Source organism: Rhizophagus irregularis, chromosome 29 (assembly GCF_026210795.1).
Source record: "Rhizophagus irregularis chromosome 29, complete sequence".
Taxonomy (NCBI): domain Eukaryota; kingdom Fungi; phylum Glomeromycota; class Glomeromycetes; order Glomerales; family Glomeraceae; genus Rhizophagus; species Rhizophagus irregularis.
Window position 1 is genome coordinate 597634 of NC_089457.1, and position 16206 is coordinate 613839.

The window sequence follows — 16206 nt, forward strand, 5'->3', positions numbered from 1 at the left end:
TAAAAAAAAAAATCTTTATCCAAAAAAAAAACGCGAAAAAAAATGCGGAATTCAAAAAAAAAATATTACGTGTTTCTAAGAAAAGATCACCAGAAATAAAGAAAAAATGATGAAAATACTAGTGACGAAGATATTATTGCTAATTTAAAAATTGATATGCTTTCGGAAGACGAAAATATTAGTGACCTTGAATCACAGTCCATAAAAAGTATTGATAAAGAAGAAAGCGATTCTATTGAACAACATTCGGAAAATGAAAAATTTGTACTTGATGATACAACGGACAATGAAGAAGAGAATGAAAAATTTAATAAAGAAACATCAGAAATGAGTGAAAGTGATGAATATATTGCTGGTGATAGTCTAGACGAAAATGATTTAGAACCGGATGAAGATAATAAAACTTTATCAGAATCAGAGTACCTTTTTTTTTTTTATTTTTTGTAATTTTATCTTAAATTATTTAAGAATTTAATTGAAATAATATTAACATTCCAGTTATATTTAGGGAAACCAAAACTCATTATGTCGTTGGTGTAAATGGTAAACCACGTAAAATATTACCTGAAATTGATCCAGTATATGATAGTGATTCTTCAACTGAAAATGTAATGTAAAAAATTTTATTATAATCATATATCTTTGAAATTAGTTAAAAATAGATTTTTTTTTTAAAATAAAATACTTCAATTTTTTTTGAATCAGCCAATTAATTCCGTTGGTAATATACCTATGGAATGGTATGATGATTACCCACACATTGGATATGATATTGATGGGAAAAAAATTATGAAACCTGCTAAAGGTGATGAATTGGACAAATTTTTGGAAAATATGGAAGATCCTGATTCATGGTAATATATACATATTTATATATAGATATTTGTTATAGTAGAATTAAATTAATGTAAAGATTAACATTTTTGATATGATCGTTCATTTTTAGGATGTCTGCCAAAGATAATCTCTTACAACAGAATGTGAAATTAACTGATGAGGAATTGGAAATTATTCGCCGAATTCAAATGGGTTCATTCCCTGAAAAAGATTTTGATCCTTATGAACCAACAATAGAATGGTTCACTGGTAAACCTGAAGTTATGCCGTTAAATGCCACACCTGAACCTAAACGTCGGTTCATTCCTTCGAAATGGGAAGCAAAACGTGTAAGTCATAATTCTGATTTTGATTGGGTTAATTATTATCGGATAACTTACTAAAAAAAATTCTTTGTATATCGATTGATTTATGAAGATTATGAAAATAGTACGTGCTATTCGTCAAGGACGTATTGTTCTTGGAAAATCTCAGGTGCAAAAGCCACGGTTTTATAATTTATGGAGTGAAGACGATAAGTCCCGTGAAGAACATCCTATGCATATACCTGCTCCAAAAATGAAGTTACCTGATCATGATGAAAGCTACAACCCACCTGCAGAATATTTATTAACAGATAAAGAAAAAGAAGAATGGGAGGAGATGGATCCTGATGATAGAGAAAAAAATTATATACCTCAAAAGTAATCATTAATTTTATTATGTTTTTATATTTTAATTATGTTAAATTTTATCTCCTATTTTACAGATATTCATGCCTGAGAAATGTACCTGCATATAATCGGTTCATTCAGGAGCGATTTAATAGGTGCCTTGATTTGTACCTTGCCCCACGTATTCGAAAAAATAAGGTAAATTAATTGTTAACACATAAACATAAGTGATATAATGTTCTTTTTTATTAATCTGTTTTATCATTTTTTTCATAATTAGCTTAATATTGACCCGGAATCACTTATTCCCAAACTTCCAAACCCTAAAGACCTACAACCTTTCCCTACATCCCTTACACTTTCATATGATGGACACACTGATCGTGTACGTTGCATTTCAATCGATCCTACGGGATTATGGTTAATTTCTGGTTCGGATGATAAAACAATAAGATTATGGGAAATTATAACTGGACGCTGTGTTAAAACATGGGAAATTGAGGATATTGTTTATTCAGTTGCTTGGTGTCCAATTCGGGAAGTTTGTGCATTTATATTTTCTTGGTAAGTTTCATGAATATTACTCACAAATATAATTATACCGCTTGATTAAATCAATTCTAATTTTCTCACATCAGTTCAAATAAAGTTGGTGTAATATTACCAACAGATATTTGTGACGATGAAGTTGCACTTTCAACTTCTCAATACGTTACAAATGGATTTAATAGTAAACGGAATGGTAACTTTATAGATAATGACTTTAAGAATTCATAATAAACTTTTATACTCATTTTTCAGTCTATTAAAATTTATAGATGAAAAGGTCAAATTGGTCGAGTGGATGAAACCATCTGACGAACAGAATAAGAATGGGATACTTTTATTCATTCAACACACTCATGATAAGGTCATTTTAGTAATTTTTGTGTTCTAAATAAATATAAAAATATTAAATTTTTTTTACTTACCTTAGACAATTAAGCAAGTCACTTGGCATAGGAAAGGGGATTACTTCTCAAGTATTGCACCAGATGGTAAATAATATTTGTGCATAAATTTTTTTTTTTTAAAAAAAAGAAATAAGATTCTCATTTAATATATTTTGTTTAATAGCTGGTAATCAAGGGATTCTAATTCATCAGCTTACAAAACATCAAACTCAACAACCTTTCCGTAAAACTAGAGGAATTATTCAATGTGTAAGGTTCCATCCTATTAAGCCATTATTCTTTGTTGCGGTAAATATTATAGTTTTTTTTTACATTATATGATGATAATGGTTTGGATTTGTTCAAATAATGATTTCTTTACGCTTTTTTTTTTAAAAAAAAATTTGTTTTATAGACACAGAGATATGTTAGAGTTTATAATCTAATGAAACAAGAACTGACAAAAACTTTACAACCAGGAGTTAAATGGATTTCTAGTTTGGACGTTCATCCGATGGGCAAGTGTTACAAACTAGATTTATAAAGCATTTTTGAGAGTCCATCTTTAATATTATAATTTATTTTGCCGTTTATAGGGGATAATGTCATAGTTGGAAGTTATGATAAGAAATTATGTTGGTTTGATCTGGATCTATCCCAGAGGCCTTACAGGACTTTATAGTAATTTTCGTTTAATGAAATAGATATATATGAGAGGATTCTAATGAGCTGTGTTTCATCCTTGGTATAATACATATTATATTAAATTTTTTTTTTCCTAAAAAATTCTAGTTATCATTCAAAAGCTATTCGAAACGTGGTATACCATAAACGACTACCATTATTTGCATCATGTAGTGATGATGGATCAATACAAATTTTTCATGGTATGGTTTATAATGATCTGCTTCAAAATCCGTTAATTGTTCCAGTGAAGATTTTAAAAGCTGGCCATCAAATTGTGGATAGTTTAGGTAACTATTAACTATTTCTTATTAGTAAATTAAATAAAAAAAAAAGGATTCTTTGAATTACCTAATTTTTTTTTCTCTATAGGTGTTTTGAATTGCGAATTTCATCCAATTCAACCTTGGATAATATCTTCGGGTGCGGATCATACAATAAAATTATGGACGTAAGAAAAATTAAGTCAAAATATTAGTTTAATTACAAATGATCATCTATTTTTGTATATTTAATGAATGTTATGTAATAGATCGATAGAATTCTTGTAGATCATTTAATGATGATCCTCATAAGAAAAAAAAATAAATTTATCGAAAATATTAATTATTATTTATTTATATTTGTAATTAACTAATTATCAGCCTAAATCTATTTGATTATAAAATGAATAATTAATTACATAATTAATAATTATCTCTAAAATTGCACACGGTGAATACGACTAATAAACTAAATAATACAATATACAAGTTTTTTTTTGTTATTTTTGTTTTTTTTTTGGATTTATTATGTTTCCATAATTTAACTTCCACCATTAATAGCATTCCAACCACCATCCCAAATTTCAACCCCATTGATAGTAGTGCCATTACTAATTATGGAACTCTTACTACTACCACCTGATATCATTGGATCAATAGATTTTAATTCTTCTTTAATGGTATTTCGAGACAATGAATCAATTTCTTTAGCTACTAGAGCTATTATTTTCTGAAAGTAAAATAAAAATTTTTCATTAAAAATATATTATACAAGTAAAATATCACACAAATTTTCTAAAAAGAAGAATTGAAATTAGAACCTTGAACTTTCCATCAACTTTTATTACACTTTCTGTAAATGATGCTGTCAGTACATTTGCAGTTCCTACCAACAATTTATTATAAACATCTACAAGAATATCACAGAGAGTATAAAAAGTTTGAAAATAATCCAAATCAAAAGGCTATTTCGTAAAAAAAAAAATATATATATATATTAGTTACAATATAAATTAATGAAAAATTATTTAATAAAATAAATTTACATACTACGTTTGGCACAAATAAATATGTATATTCTCCAGTTTCTTGAAATGATGAATCTTCGTCTTTAACAATTTTTGACTTTCTAAAAAACATTTTCTAATTTTAAAGTAAAAAAAAAAAAATTAAGGAATGAACAAAAAATATTTATAAAAATGTAATAATTATTAAATCTAATTTCTTTTAATTTTTTACCATTTTTTGTTTTGCATGTTCATTTGTATGATATTCAAATTCCTGTAGCATTACATTTAAAGCTTTTACATAATCCTGAGGATTTGTTATATCAAGTATTGGAGCTAATGATGCACCTAGAATAAAAAAATTTCCTGTCCTTAATTATAATAATAAAAAAAAATATATATATACAATTAATTCCCAAAGTAAGAATTAAATTAATTAATTAAAAATTAAATCTACTTAAATTTGTAAATACCTTTTCTTCATCCTAACATTCTCATATACCATCCCCAAATCTTCTTTACTTAAACATACAGTGTTAAACCAATGTATTCTTCCTTCATGAGCCTGTTTTAAATAGGTAAAAGTAGTTATTCGTTTTTGTACAAGTTCATATAAAAAATCGTAAGCACCCGCTGTTAATGTGTTGGTGCTACTATATTCAGTAGGTACAGTAGAACTGGAAGGTGATCGTGGAGCTGGCTGTGGAAAGGAGACAGGTAAAGTCGTTGTTGAGCCACCACTTCCATTATTATTATTTACTGCATTGTTCGTTGAATTTGAAGTTGGAGAAGTTATTGATTTATCCATTACAAAAAGAATAAATTACAAATACTCCAAAGAGTTCTGCAGGGACTTTTTTTATAGTATTGCAGTGTCCCCATAAATTTGCTGATGTTTTTTTTCAATTATAATAAATAATTATAATAAATAAAGCTTTATGCATAAAACGTTTTGTTAGGCAAATCAATTGAAAATCGGTTACAAAATAATTAGTTACATAAGCAAATTTTTTTACATTTGATTTTTTTTTTTGTAAATCACATTTGGCCATAATGTACAGTTTATATTGCTAATCACCTGATTAAATTTTTTTAATATGAAAAATATTTATGTACTTTTTTTAAGGTAGTTTTATACCATTTTCTAATAACAGATCCGTAAAAAATTTTTCCAAAGTCTCGGCTGATTTATAATAATAAGTCTCTTTTGTGTTATAATATTTACAATTGTCCCATATTTTTTGAACATCAATAGCAAACTCTTTAAGAGTTAGATATCGATTGTTCTCCATACGTTTCCTGACGGTAGAAAAATCCATGGGATCCTTGATAATATCATAATAATCTGGTACAGTAATAGGATCGACAGGGAGTCTAAATGGCCAAGCACTTCTATGATTTTCTAAATCCTCCATGATTTTGAGCATAAGAAGATAATCGGCCCGATATTTAACCGATTCCTTTGCCCTTTTTTCTAATTCCAATGTCCAACCGGATTCCTTAATACCTGGCACAGACATAGGATCTATTGATTTAACTCCATTTTTGAAACGTTGTAAACCCGGATGAATGATGGGAGGTTTAATTGTTCGAGCGATTTTTTCTCTTATTGCTTGTTTTTGTCTTGCTAAAATTTCCTTAGTTTCTGCATAATTTATTTTGGCAATAAAAGTACTCTTTCAAATAACAATTTTCCATAAAAACAAATAAAAATGTTATTATCTATTTGATAATTAGTGAAATACGTGCAAAAATTTTTTATACTTACCTGCATAAGTTTTGCTTTGCTATAATCTTTTATGTAACCTTTCCATATTTCTTTTTCTAATGTAATATTAGTTGTGAACCCAATTTTTCGAAAAAATCCTATAGCACTTTCATCTGCATAAACAAGCATATATTTAATCTTGACTACATCTCTCATGAAATGCTTTAAGCGATTCATCAAACGTCTGCCATATCCTTTATCTTGATGATCCCCATTAACAGCAAAGAAAACAATTTCAATAAAGTTCCTTTCTACAAATGGTCGATAACAAATTCCACCAATCACTTTATTTGGATCTTTAATAATCACTAAACTATAATGATTATGATTATACACGACACGAGCAATATACTCTGCTGGCATCTTTGGTAATGCTGTAGAAATTAATTCCTTAACACCAGTAAGTAAAAATAAATTCTCTCGAGTTCCATCATTATTAATAATTCTCCACCGAATATTGTCTTCTCGCTCTTCTTTAAATATGAACTTATGATCCAAATTATTTCTTTCATCGATATTCGCATTTTTATCAACTGGTTTCTTATGACATATTATATGATTATATTGTTTAGCACTATTAGTGATAGATGTCATTTGATCTTTCATTTTTTGAACAAATTTATCTACATAATCAAAGTCTAATAATTTCCCTTGATTCTCCAAATATTTGTCGATTTGATCAGCAATGTTCAGTAATTTATAGAAGTCTTCACCATAAATATCATCTACATTTCCATGAAGACCTAATTTGTGACCACAAATGCACAAATCTATACATCCAATTCCATTAGCAGAATTTAGTCGCCATCCTTTGCAAGAGCACTTATCTCGTGAAGAATCCGTTGATTCTCCCATGCACGTCATATATCGTCCAATTTTCATATGCCTTTGGTAATTGGATAATGAGTCGATAGGAATTTGCGTAGATGGATAACTTGAACTTGCCATATTTGTTCTCATTTTCTTTGATAGGATAATCGTAATATCAACTAAAACTTTCAGAAGAAGCCAAGTCCTTTATAGAGGAAATGGTTTCCGAAAAAGAAAATTACTGAAAAAAAAGTGAAAATGTTACATTATTTTGTCCAATATATAGAAAAGAAAAAAGGAATGTATATAGAAAAATGTTTTTTTTACAGAACAAGAGATTTAATTTGATATCCGTGCAAGTTAACTACCTTTGATGCATACGCGTAATTTGATCAAAGAAAAACGGAGATCGCGTTAGTACGGCAGGAAAAGAAAGTTTGGAGGTTTATAAATTGTTCGCAATGCAATTATCATGCAATTATCATAATTATCATGCAATGATAGTTACATGAGAAAAGGTGATCTAATTTTTTTTTAATCTTCCCGCAGTATCGCCCTAAGATTTTTTACTCCACGTGTGATTAGACGTATACAAATTACAAATTTGTCAATTGGGTCCAATACTGGTCCAATTATATTTAGTAAATTATTAGCAATACTATTCGTCATGCAATTATTTGTAATATGGTTAATTTCTTACCCAAAATATAAACATTCAAAAGAAACTTATCAGAACAAAGAAACGTTTAAAAATAAGAAATGCGTCAATAAATATATTACAGGTTAGATAATGCCAAATAAATATAGTGATATAATGAAATTAATTATACTGCCAAAACTGTCAAATTACAACTTACCAATTACCAAATTATTAAACATTACTAACTGCTAATATATTATTATTATTAATTAAAAAAAAAAAAATTATTTAACCGATATTCAAAAATTTCAAATAGATAGATATAGTCTAAAAATTATATAGAAAGTTAAAAAATATATAAATTCTAATTTAAAATTTTTATCTTTAATACACTTTAATAGAACAATAAAATTCTGCAAACAAGAGAATAAGGAACAAAAAAATTACTTTTATATTGCTATTATTTATAAATTTTCTTCAATTACAAAGAAAAAAAAGTGACATAAAATCTGAAATTTTTTTTTATATAATTTTTTAATCTTTTTAATTACCATTTTTTTTTGATATTTACTTTTTTATATTTTACATAAATGATTATTATATAAAAAAAATTTTTTATTAAATTGAAGTAAAAAATAATTTGTTAATAAAAACTAGTGTATATTGGAAGTTTGGAACTTTATAGTAAAAGAAAAATAGCCCAAAAATTAAGTACAATTTTAAGATTTTATTTTTTAATAGTAATATATTAGTTTGTATTTTACTTTTATTAATAAGTAATATAAATTTATTAAAAGAAAACTAATACTAATACTTTTGATAAAATGTTTTAATTATTTATAATAAAAAATTAAAATTTATCAATTGCAATCAATCTATTAAATAAATAGAATCAAATGTAATTAAAAAGAATTCCAGATATATATAAAACAACTTATAATTTGACTTTACTAATAGAAAAAAAGCAAATTCAACCAAATTTGAAATTTTAAAAATCAGTTTTTTGTAATTATCTCATAACTATTGATGAGCTTTATAAAATAAAATAAAAAGTTTATTCATTAAATTTCAAGATAATAACAAAAAACTAAAAAAAGTATTAACTTAGTGCAGATCAGTATTTAAAACTATGATTTACTTTTTAGATAAAATAATACAGTAATAAATAATTTAAATAATTGAAATTGATTTAAAAAAAAAAATGTATAAAGATATTGTTTAAAACTTAAAGTACCAATCTTTTTTCTTTACAACTATCCAATACCAGAACTCTACATCATATATCTGATATTAGGTTCTAGGAGCGCCAATCTGCGATAAATAAAACTGTCCTGTTACCCCTGTAATCATAAGAAAGAACATTTAAAACCAAGATTTTATTTCGCAAATATGCCAAGGTAAAAGTATTAAAAATACATACTTAATGCGTATGTATCAAGAAAATAACACGAGGTTAATACGCGTTTAGTAATACATGATTTCCATTCCATGATTTCCTATTTTAGATAAATTACAAAATAATGATCGCGAAAAAAAAGCGCGATTACTAAATAATTTTTTCCATATATAAGCCCTAGGTTTTTCACAGTTTATTTTTTTGCGTTTTCGAGAACCTGACGTAAAAACTAAATTATTAAATTATTTCGTTTACTATAATCAAAATCAATTCAATACTCAATTCTTTTTTTAATTTGAAATAAATGGAAAATACCTTTCAAATTTCTAAAATTCAACCCTCAACAACCGGGTTAACAACCTCAAATAATGATTCAAGTATGCCTGATAATGTCGTTAAGGCATCAAATCAAGTGGCATCTTGGAACGTTGTAAATACGACTGCAACAATAAATACACCGTCTACTAATGTTCAAACTCTCCCAAGAAATGTTATATGTAATGCGATCCTTACCAAACGCGTCTCTGATATTACAAATAGTTGTTTTAATTACAAAACTTCGACGTATATTGATCTACCCAAATGTACCGATCGATCCATGTGTAATAATGAAAATGTTAATGAATTTAATAAGATACAGACTCCTGTTAATGGTGTGACCAGCTTTAATATACAAGATTCTATAAATAAAGTCTCGGAAACTCCTCAAGACATTAATAAAGTACAAACAAATGTTAATTTTTCAACTTCAAATGACGAATCATGCCGAATATCCTCAAAAGGAATCGTCATGCCTGCAGTTGTCATTCCAGAAGATCCTCGAGGGTCAGTGTCTTTAATAAGACCAAGTTATTTTATACCTGGACAAGCGAAACCAAAAACCCTCGATGATGAAGGTATAAAAATGATGAAAAGTGGTAATAAAATTTTATTACCTAAATCAGAAGGGTCACAAGGGTTCGTTATTCCGGGATCTCAAATCCTGATGCAGACGACCAACAAAATGGGGAACGATGAAAATCTTGCACCAAAACCTGATTATTCGTACGCCTCGATGATTTGTCAAGCGATTTTTTCATCCTCTGGAAAGAAATCTACTCTTGCGGAAATATATGAGTGGATATGCTCCACTTATCCATTCTTTAAAAGAAATCAACAAGGCTGGAAGGTATTTATTACTTCGATTTAATCCTTTAATATCTTTATATATGTATGTACGTATATATTTTTATGCAGAATTCGATCCGCCACAACCTCTCATTGAACGCAGCCTTTGTTAGAGCCTCACGTGGCGAAGGAGTCACAGGAAAGGGAGGTTACTGGATGGTCGATCCCAAATACGAACGCTATTTTGTAAATGGGCATTTTAAACCGCCCAGCAGTGAAACCAAGAGCTCTTATAAGAGATCAAAGTTGTTAGACGAAAACGAAATGATCATCACTACCAGTAAAGCCACAGCTGTCGCAAATAAAAAAAATGGAACTATACAAAGTCATAAGCAAAGCCATAATCAAGTAGCCCGAGAGAAATTACGACAGATCAAAGATAACATTGAAGCTGCGGTCCAGATTACTCTCCAATTAAAGGACGAAAAGAATGTTAGTTCCTTAAAGAAAAAGGCCAAAGTTGAAATAGTAAAGAACGTTGAGAAGGTGACGGAAACGATAAACTGCGAGGGTAAAAACCATTTTTTATAATATTCTGATTAGGGAACTTATTATAATCGTCATATCGAACGAATCGAACATGAGTACAACGGTCTAAAATGACTCATTTTAACATTTATAATTTACATAAGATATTCCCACAGGTCCAGAAAAGGACAGAGAAAAAATAATGATTGCAGAAGGATGTGATGAGGTTTATCGTAGATATTACGACGGTAACGACCCTAACTGGCGGAGTGATGCGGAATTTTTCGCGTCATTTAGCCCATTTTTGTAATACTAGAGAGAAATTTTAATATAAGAAAATTAGTGTTTGCTTAAAAAATTTTTCTCTGCAATTCGAAAAAAATTTTATTTTCAAAATTAATATTAGGGTACATGCAATGAATGATCTGTCGTGAAGGCAAAGGAAGAACTTAAACAAGAATAAAATAATTTAGCATAGTAATCCTCAATTCCTCATGAGAGAAAGTAAGCAAAATATCTTGGAATCTTTCAACCACAATTAAATTTTTTATTGATAAATTGGTATATAAAAGTAAACAACAAAGTTAACAAGAACGGACCGGCCGTTTTGACTGTTCAATTTAATAGTCTCAATAAAAAATCGACATGACTAACCTAATGAATTGTGCAAAACTAAGCGATGAACCTACTTCTATAAAGAATATATTTAACAAATGTAATGAATGTATAGGAGGTAAAAATTTGGAAGATATAAACAATGGATTATATGAATTATATGATAAAATTTTAGACTCTAAAATGATGTTAATATATATATGATATTAATTTTTTCTTCTTTTTTTTTTCTTAATTTTTTTTTTTTTGTTAAATAATAATGAAGTCAAAAAAAAATTTTTTGCTTTCTATTTTTTATATTGTAATTCGTTGATTAAAGATTATTATTAAATGTTTCTATTCAAATACTAAAGATGATATTAGTTTGAATCAAGAAACTTACACAAGAAAAAATTGCAATTTGATTTTTTAAAAAACGAGCGGAGTTTCCAATACAGCTTCTACAACAGCGTTACGACGTCTCAATGCAAAATGTGGAACTGCAATGTCCAATTCATATATGGGAGGTAAAAATGGCTCTGGTGCAGGAATTTCCACTACAGTGTTTGGTAGTTGGTAACTTTCTATAACGTCCTGTGATAAGTTTGGACTAAAGCCAGAGCTATTAACAGTAACTGTGCTTGTAGAAGGCAACATGTTGGTAATTTAACTTGTAAAATTAAATAGTGAAAGAAAAATAAAAGTATTTGTGTTATAAGTGAGTGGAATAAAGGTTGGTTTTTTTTTTGTATTGTTTTTTTGGTATCGCTTAATGAGAGAGAATCGACTTTATATAGTGATAAAAGAGTTGACAAAGACTTTTTAAATAATAATTTTAGTGGTGACGATTTTCTGCAGTAACCCTTTAAGGGAAACTTATGATTCATTGCTGAATAAAAGTATTGGTCATTGATGCACCCTTGTGAACTTATTTGCTCACATTTTGCTTCACTGAGTAACAAAGAAAACCAAACTATTCAGGTTTTAAAACAAGTAATCATTTCATAACATATGCTCCTCAAAAGCAAAAAAATATTATTGTACCTTTTAGCTTTTTAGCTTCATGTGTTTATTATTATCAGTTTTATCTTTCTATTAATAAAATTTGTGTACTAGAATTTGTGTACAACATACTTCACGATTTAATTGTTTAAATTAATTCTATACCGGCTATTACTTTAAATTAATTGTTTCCTTTATTATTACCGTATAAAACTCGTTTTTAGAGTTTATGATGTACAAATTAGCGGTCAAAAGACCTTAATATAGTCATAATAATTCCTCGTACTATCTACTTTTGTGATGAAAGTAGATTTACCCCCCTTAGCCGATATCGAAATTTAAAGTTTTTGGGTAACATGTGACTTATGTGGCTTTATTGAAAATCCTTTAACAAAAAGGCGGGAATTTTTCATCAATTTTTTTTTCGGGCTTATCTTTCCTGCTTATGCTAAAAGTTTCTAATTAACGAATAATGGCGGCTATTTTTGAAGGAATTGTAGATACGTTCTCTAATATTATACTAGGAGAAAAAGGAACTAAGGGTGAATGGGAAAAAGAACACCGTTACAAGTCTTTTGCTTCTGAAAGAGAAGGTTGTCATGTAAAATGGTATGTCGACGGTAAAGACTATTTTTATGCTGTCTCAGAAGCCCTTATGAGTGCCGAAGAGGAGATTTTCATTGAAGACTGGTGGCTTTCACCTGAACTGGTATATAGCATTCTTGACGCGCAAAAATTTTTCGTGTCTCTTTTTTTTTAAAAAATGTCAGCTTTTTGTCATTCACGTGTTAAATCACATGACTTATCATTATCATTGAACATAGTATCTTCGCAGACCACCTGCCAAGAATGAAGAATATCGTCTTGATAATCTTCTTAAAAAGAAAGCACAACAAGGAGTGAAAATTTATGTTGTTCTCTATAAGGAAATGACCCAGGCTTTGACTTTGGATTCCAGTCACAGCAAACGTTCTTTGCAGGGTTTGGACAAGAACATTCTTGGTAAGAACTTTCTTACCTTACATTTCATTGATTGATATATGCGAAAAAATTTTTCTAGTCTTTAATAATAATTAAATTTACGCGTGTAGTGCAAAGACATCCTGACCATGATCTTGGTGGCACTTTCTTTTGGGCGGTAACTGATTCATTTTAATCTGCTCAATCAAATTTGTCAACACGATGAGTGTTTTTTGAAATTAATCTTTCTTGTCACGAATTTTTACAATTATTCTATTATGCGATAATTTATATATTTAGCATCACGAGGTAAATACTATAAGATTAAAGTGATGATAAAGAAATATCATTAATTAATAACTATTCTTGAAATATAGAAAATTGTAGTTGTCGATAGAAAAACTGCTTTTATTGGTGGTTTAGATTTGTGCTTCGGTCGTTATGATACATCATCGCATCAACTCGCTGATTTCCAGCAAACTTCTAAAAATTATTCTATTTGGCCTGGTCAAGATTATTCAAATCCTAGAATTAAGGACTTCTTTGATGGTATTTTATCTATTAATTATAAATATTTCTTTGTTTGTGTTAGAACCTATACATGCATTTTTTTTATCTATTTCGATCTTTAAATATTTAGTGAAAGTATGGGCACAAGCTTTAATTGATAAAAAAAATACCGCTCGTATGCCATGGCATGATGTATCTATTGGTTTTGTGAGTATCGCATTTAATTGGACTTCTCAAATATTGTTTATAAAAAATTAAGAAATTATTAATCCTTTTGCATATATTCACAGGTTGGCAGACCAGTACTTGATGTTGCACGTCATTTTATTCAACGATGGAACTTTATCAAAAAAGAAAAAGCCGAAAACCGTCCCGAATATCCAGTTTTGATTGCCATGTCTGATCGACGAAGTGATAAAAAAGATCCTCCAACAGTCAGAAGTTTCGAATATGGTAACAAAAAAATTGATTGTCATCCGCATGAGGGTAAATGTAACATTCAAATTATCAGAAGTAGTGCTAAGTGGAGTCATGGACTTGATGAAGTAGAGGTAATATATTAAATTAGTATTTTTATTGAATATGTACTTATATACGTATGTAAAAAAAAAAAATCAAATACATATATTTTATAACAGCGTTCAATCCAAAATGCTTACATCGAAATAATTAGCAAGGCTAAGCACTTCATCTATATTGAAAACCAATTTTTCAGTAAGATTTCAATAAGGTTTATTTTTGCCGTAGGTATAATAAATAATTCAGAATTAATTAATGATGTTTTTTTTGGTAGTTACTGCTACGAAAGAAAGTAATGAATATCCCGTAAAAAATCTTATTGGAAAGGTAAAAATTTTAGACTTTTTATTTCAAATAAACAAATAAACGATATATTTTTAATATATATATCTTATTTATAGGCAATAGTGGAAAGAATTGTTAGGGCTCATAAAAATAAAGAACGATTCAGGATTGTCGTCGCCATGCCTTTGCTTCCAGCTTTCCCAGCTGAACTTGACTCCAGTGATGCTGGTACTGTTCGGTAAGTGCTTTACTTCAGTTAAATATATAATTCTTAACCGAATATCAAATTTATTTTCTATTTTGTACAATCAGTCTAGTTATACATTACCAATATCAATCGATTTGTCGAGGTGGACAGTCGATTCTTGAAGTTTTAAGTAGAGAAGGCGTTGAAAATCCTAGTGATTACATTGAATTTTATGCACTTCGTACTTATGACGAACTAGACTTTGGTGCTATAAAAAAAGGTTTGGGTGTATTGGATGATGAAAAAAAAGTTGTCAGTTCCGGGGAACAATCTGGTGCGGATCCGGCTATTCCTCAAGCACCTGTTGATCAAGATCCTACTGGCTCCTACATTACTGAAGAATTGTATATTCATACTAAACTTCTAATTGCTGATGACAGAATTGTCATCTGTGGCTCTGGTGAATAGGAAATCATTTTTGAGATTTTATTTATTTTTGAATATATGTTAATTAGTTTTTTTTTTCATTATAGCTAATTTGAATGATAGATCACAAAATGGCGATCACGATTCTGAAATTGCTGCTGTTGTCGAAGATAAGGATTACATAGACTCCAAGATGGCCGGCAATGATGTATTTGTTCAAAATTTTAAATTCGTTAGTTTGAACGTTTACTCAATTTATTTTATCTAATTTTACTTTAGTGGAAAGCCGGAAAGTTTGCAGCCACTTTACGTCGTAAAATCTTCAAAGAACATCTTGGCCTGCATAATGAAACTGATCATGAAAGAGTTACTACAGTTTGTTATCCGCCACCGTTAACTATTGATACTTATGATCAGCATGAACTTAATGAACTTGCTAAAGATGATGATAAAGTTTTAGATCCACTTAGCGATAGTTTCACCAACCTTTGGCGACAAACTGCTAAAGTTAATACAGAGGCTTTTCGTAAAGTGTTCCATTGTGTTCCAGATGATACTGGTAATTATAATTTATTAATAATTTAAATAATTTTTACTAATTAGTTTATTTCCAAGTATTATTAACATTATTATAAATATTATTTTAGTTTTAAACTGGGATGATTACAAATCGTTCGTTCCAGACAAAAAGAAAGTTTTAACTGGTCACGTTTGTGATCCTGAAAAATTATCCAAAGAAGGAGTCAAGTCTGAATTAAATAAAGTAAAGGGTCATTTGGTTCAATTTCCATTGAAATTCATGAGTAAAGAGAGATTGTCAGGATCCGTTGTATTTGATAACGTCACTCCTATGGAAATATTTACTTAATTTAAAAAAGTTATTTTATATATACAATTATTTACTATTTATTTAAATTATATTCTAAGGAACTGATTCAAGTTACTTCTTTTAAATTAAAAAAAAAATAAATAAATAAAATATTCAATTATTCTGATCTTTACGTGTTAAATTGGATCATTAATAAATAATCTAATTTATAATTAAAATTATTCTACGTTAATGTAATAAAATTTCATCCCAAATCTAATATGCATAAA

General features: G+C 28.5%; 6 protein-coding genes across 6 annotated transcripts; 3 read left to right on the plus strand and 3 right to left on the minus strand.

Annotated features, from left to right (window-relative positions):
• Nucleotides 1–32: 32 nt before the first annotated feature.
• OCT59_019477 (uncharacterized protein) lies at nt 33–3733 on the plus strand. Its single transcript, XM_066143556.1, has 15 exons — nt 33–419; nt 509–608; nt 706–854; nt 947–1166; nt 1255–1520; nt 1586–1688; nt 1771–2054; nt 2129–2232; nt 2309–2400; nt 2467–2527; nt 2607–2731; nt 2838–2940; nt 3019–3103; nt 3215–3396; nt 3479–3733. The coding sequence occupies exons 1-15, from the start codon at nt 157–159 to the stop codon at nt 3559–3561; spliced, it is 2220 nt and encodes a 739-aa protein (XP_066005293.1). The 5' UTR covers nt 33–156; the 3' UTR covers nt 3562–3733.
• OCT59_019478 (uncharacterized protein) lies at nt 3699–5196 on the minus strand. The gene is made up of 5 exons (XM_025319516.2): nt 4850–5196; nt 4609–4747; nt 4420–4512; nt 4191–4334; nt 3699–4099 (listed from the first exon to the last, which is right to left on the minus strand). The coding sequence occupies exons 1-5, from the start codon at nt 5182–5184 to the stop codon at nt 3911–3913; spliced, it is 900 nt and encodes a 299-aa protein (XP_025173621.1). The 5' UTR covers nt 5185–5196; the 3' UTR covers nt 3699–3910.
• A 274-nt stretch (nt 5197–5470) lies between these two features.
• OCT59_019479 (uncharacterized protein) lies at nt 5471–7104 on the minus strand (the record flags this gene model as incomplete). The annotated part of the gene is made up of 2 exons (XM_025319515.2): nt 5471–6052; nt 6145–7104. 2 exons carry the CDS (start codon nt 7102–7104, stop codon nt 5498–5500), a joined length of 1515 nt encoding a protein of 504 aa, XP_025173620.1. The 3' UTR covers nt 5471–5497.
• Nucleotides 7105–9194: 2090 nt separating this feature from the next.
• On the plus strand, nt 9195–11111 carry OCT59_019480 (uncharacterized protein). Its single transcript, XM_025308677.2, has 3 exons — nt 9195–10158; nt 10227–10668; nt 10790–11111. The coding sequence occupies exons 1-3, from the start codon at nt 9295–9297 to the stop codon at nt 10933–10935; spliced, it is 1452 nt and encodes a 483-aa protein (XP_025173619.2). The 5' UTR covers nt 9195–9294; the 3' UTR covers nt 10936–11111.
• Nucleotides 11112–11135: 24 nt separating this feature from the next.
• On the minus strand, nt 11136–12014 carry OCT59_019481 (uncharacterized protein). Its single transcript, XM_066143557.1, has one exon. It carries the CDS (start codon nt 11874–11876, stop codon nt 11649–11651), a length of 228 nt encoding a protein of 75 aa, XP_066005294.1. The 5' UTR covers nt 11877–12014; the 3' UTR covers nt 11136–11648.
• A 576-nt stretch (nt 12015–12590) lies between these two features.
• OCT59_019482 (uncharacterized protein) lies at nt 12591–16161 on the plus strand. The gene is made up of 14 exons (XM_025319514.2): nt 12591–12930; nt 13046–13223; nt 13313–13359; nt 13482–13490; nt 13559–13730; nt 13822–13898; nt 13982–14242; nt 14330–14405; nt 14485–14537; nt 14612–14733; nt 14808–15142; nt 15216–15316; nt 15388–15667; nt 15756–16161. The coding sequence occupies exons 1-14, from the start codon at nt 12694–12696 to the stop codon at nt 15974–15976; spliced, it is 2169 nt and encodes a 722-aa protein (XP_025173617.1). The 5' UTR covers nt 12591–12693; the 3' UTR covers nt 15977–16161.
• Nucleotides 16162–16206: the final 45 nt, after the last annotated feature.

Bases quoted from the DNA above. Each gene is read 5' to 3' on its own strand.
- OCT59_019480 (XM_025308677.2), top strand. From the start codon at position 9,295: ATGGAAAATACCTTTCAAATTTCTAAAATTCAACCCTCAACAACCGGG. The intron at 10,159-10,226 runs GTATTTATTACT...ATTTTTATGCAG, and splicing joins GAAATCAACAAGGCTGGAAG to AATTCGATCCGCCACAACCT. The intron at 10,669-10,789 runs GTAAAAACCATT...AATTTACATAAG, and splicing joins GGAAACGATAAACTGCGAGG to ATATTCCCACAGGTCCAGAA.
- OCT59_019477 (XM_066143556.1), top strand. From the start codon at position 157: ATGCTTTCGGAAGACGAAAATATTAGTGACCTTGAATCACAGTCCATA. The intron at 420-508 runs GTACCTTTTTTT...AGTTATATTTAG, and splicing joins AAAACTTTATCAGAATCAGA to GGAAACCAAAACTCATTATG. The intron at 1,689-1,770 runs GTAAATTAATTG...TTTCATAATTAG, and splicing joins CACGTATTCGAAAAAATAAG to CTTAATATTGACCCGGAATC.
- OCT59_019482 (XM_025319514.2), top strand. From the start codon at position 12,694: ATGGCGGCTATTTTTGAAGGAATTGTAGATACGTTCTCTAATATTATA. The intron at 14,734-14,807 runs GTAAGTGCTTTA...TTGTACAATCAG, and splicing joins AGTGATGCTGGTACTGTTCG to TCTAGTTATACATTACCAAT. The intron at 15,317-15,387 runs GTATTTGTTCAA...ATTTTACTTTAG, and splicing joins CCAAGATGGCCGGCAATGAT to TGGAAAGCCGGAAAGTTTGC.
- OCT59_019481 (XM_066143557.1), bottom strand. From the start codon at position 11,876: ATGTTGCCTTCTACAAGCACAGTTACTGTTAATAGCTCTGGCTTTAGT.
- OCT59_019478 (XM_025319516.2), bottom strand. From the start codon at position 5,184: ATGGATAAATCAATAACTTCTCCAACTTCAAATTCAACGAACAATGCA. The intron at 4,748-4,849 runs GTATTTACAAAT...ATTATAATTAAG, and splicing joins AATGTTAGGATGAAGAAAAG to GACAGGAAATTTTTTTATTC. The intron at 4,513-4,608 runs GTAAAAAATTAA...CTTTAAAATTAG, and splicing joins AACATGCAAAACAAAAAATG to AAAATGTTTTTTAGAAAGTC.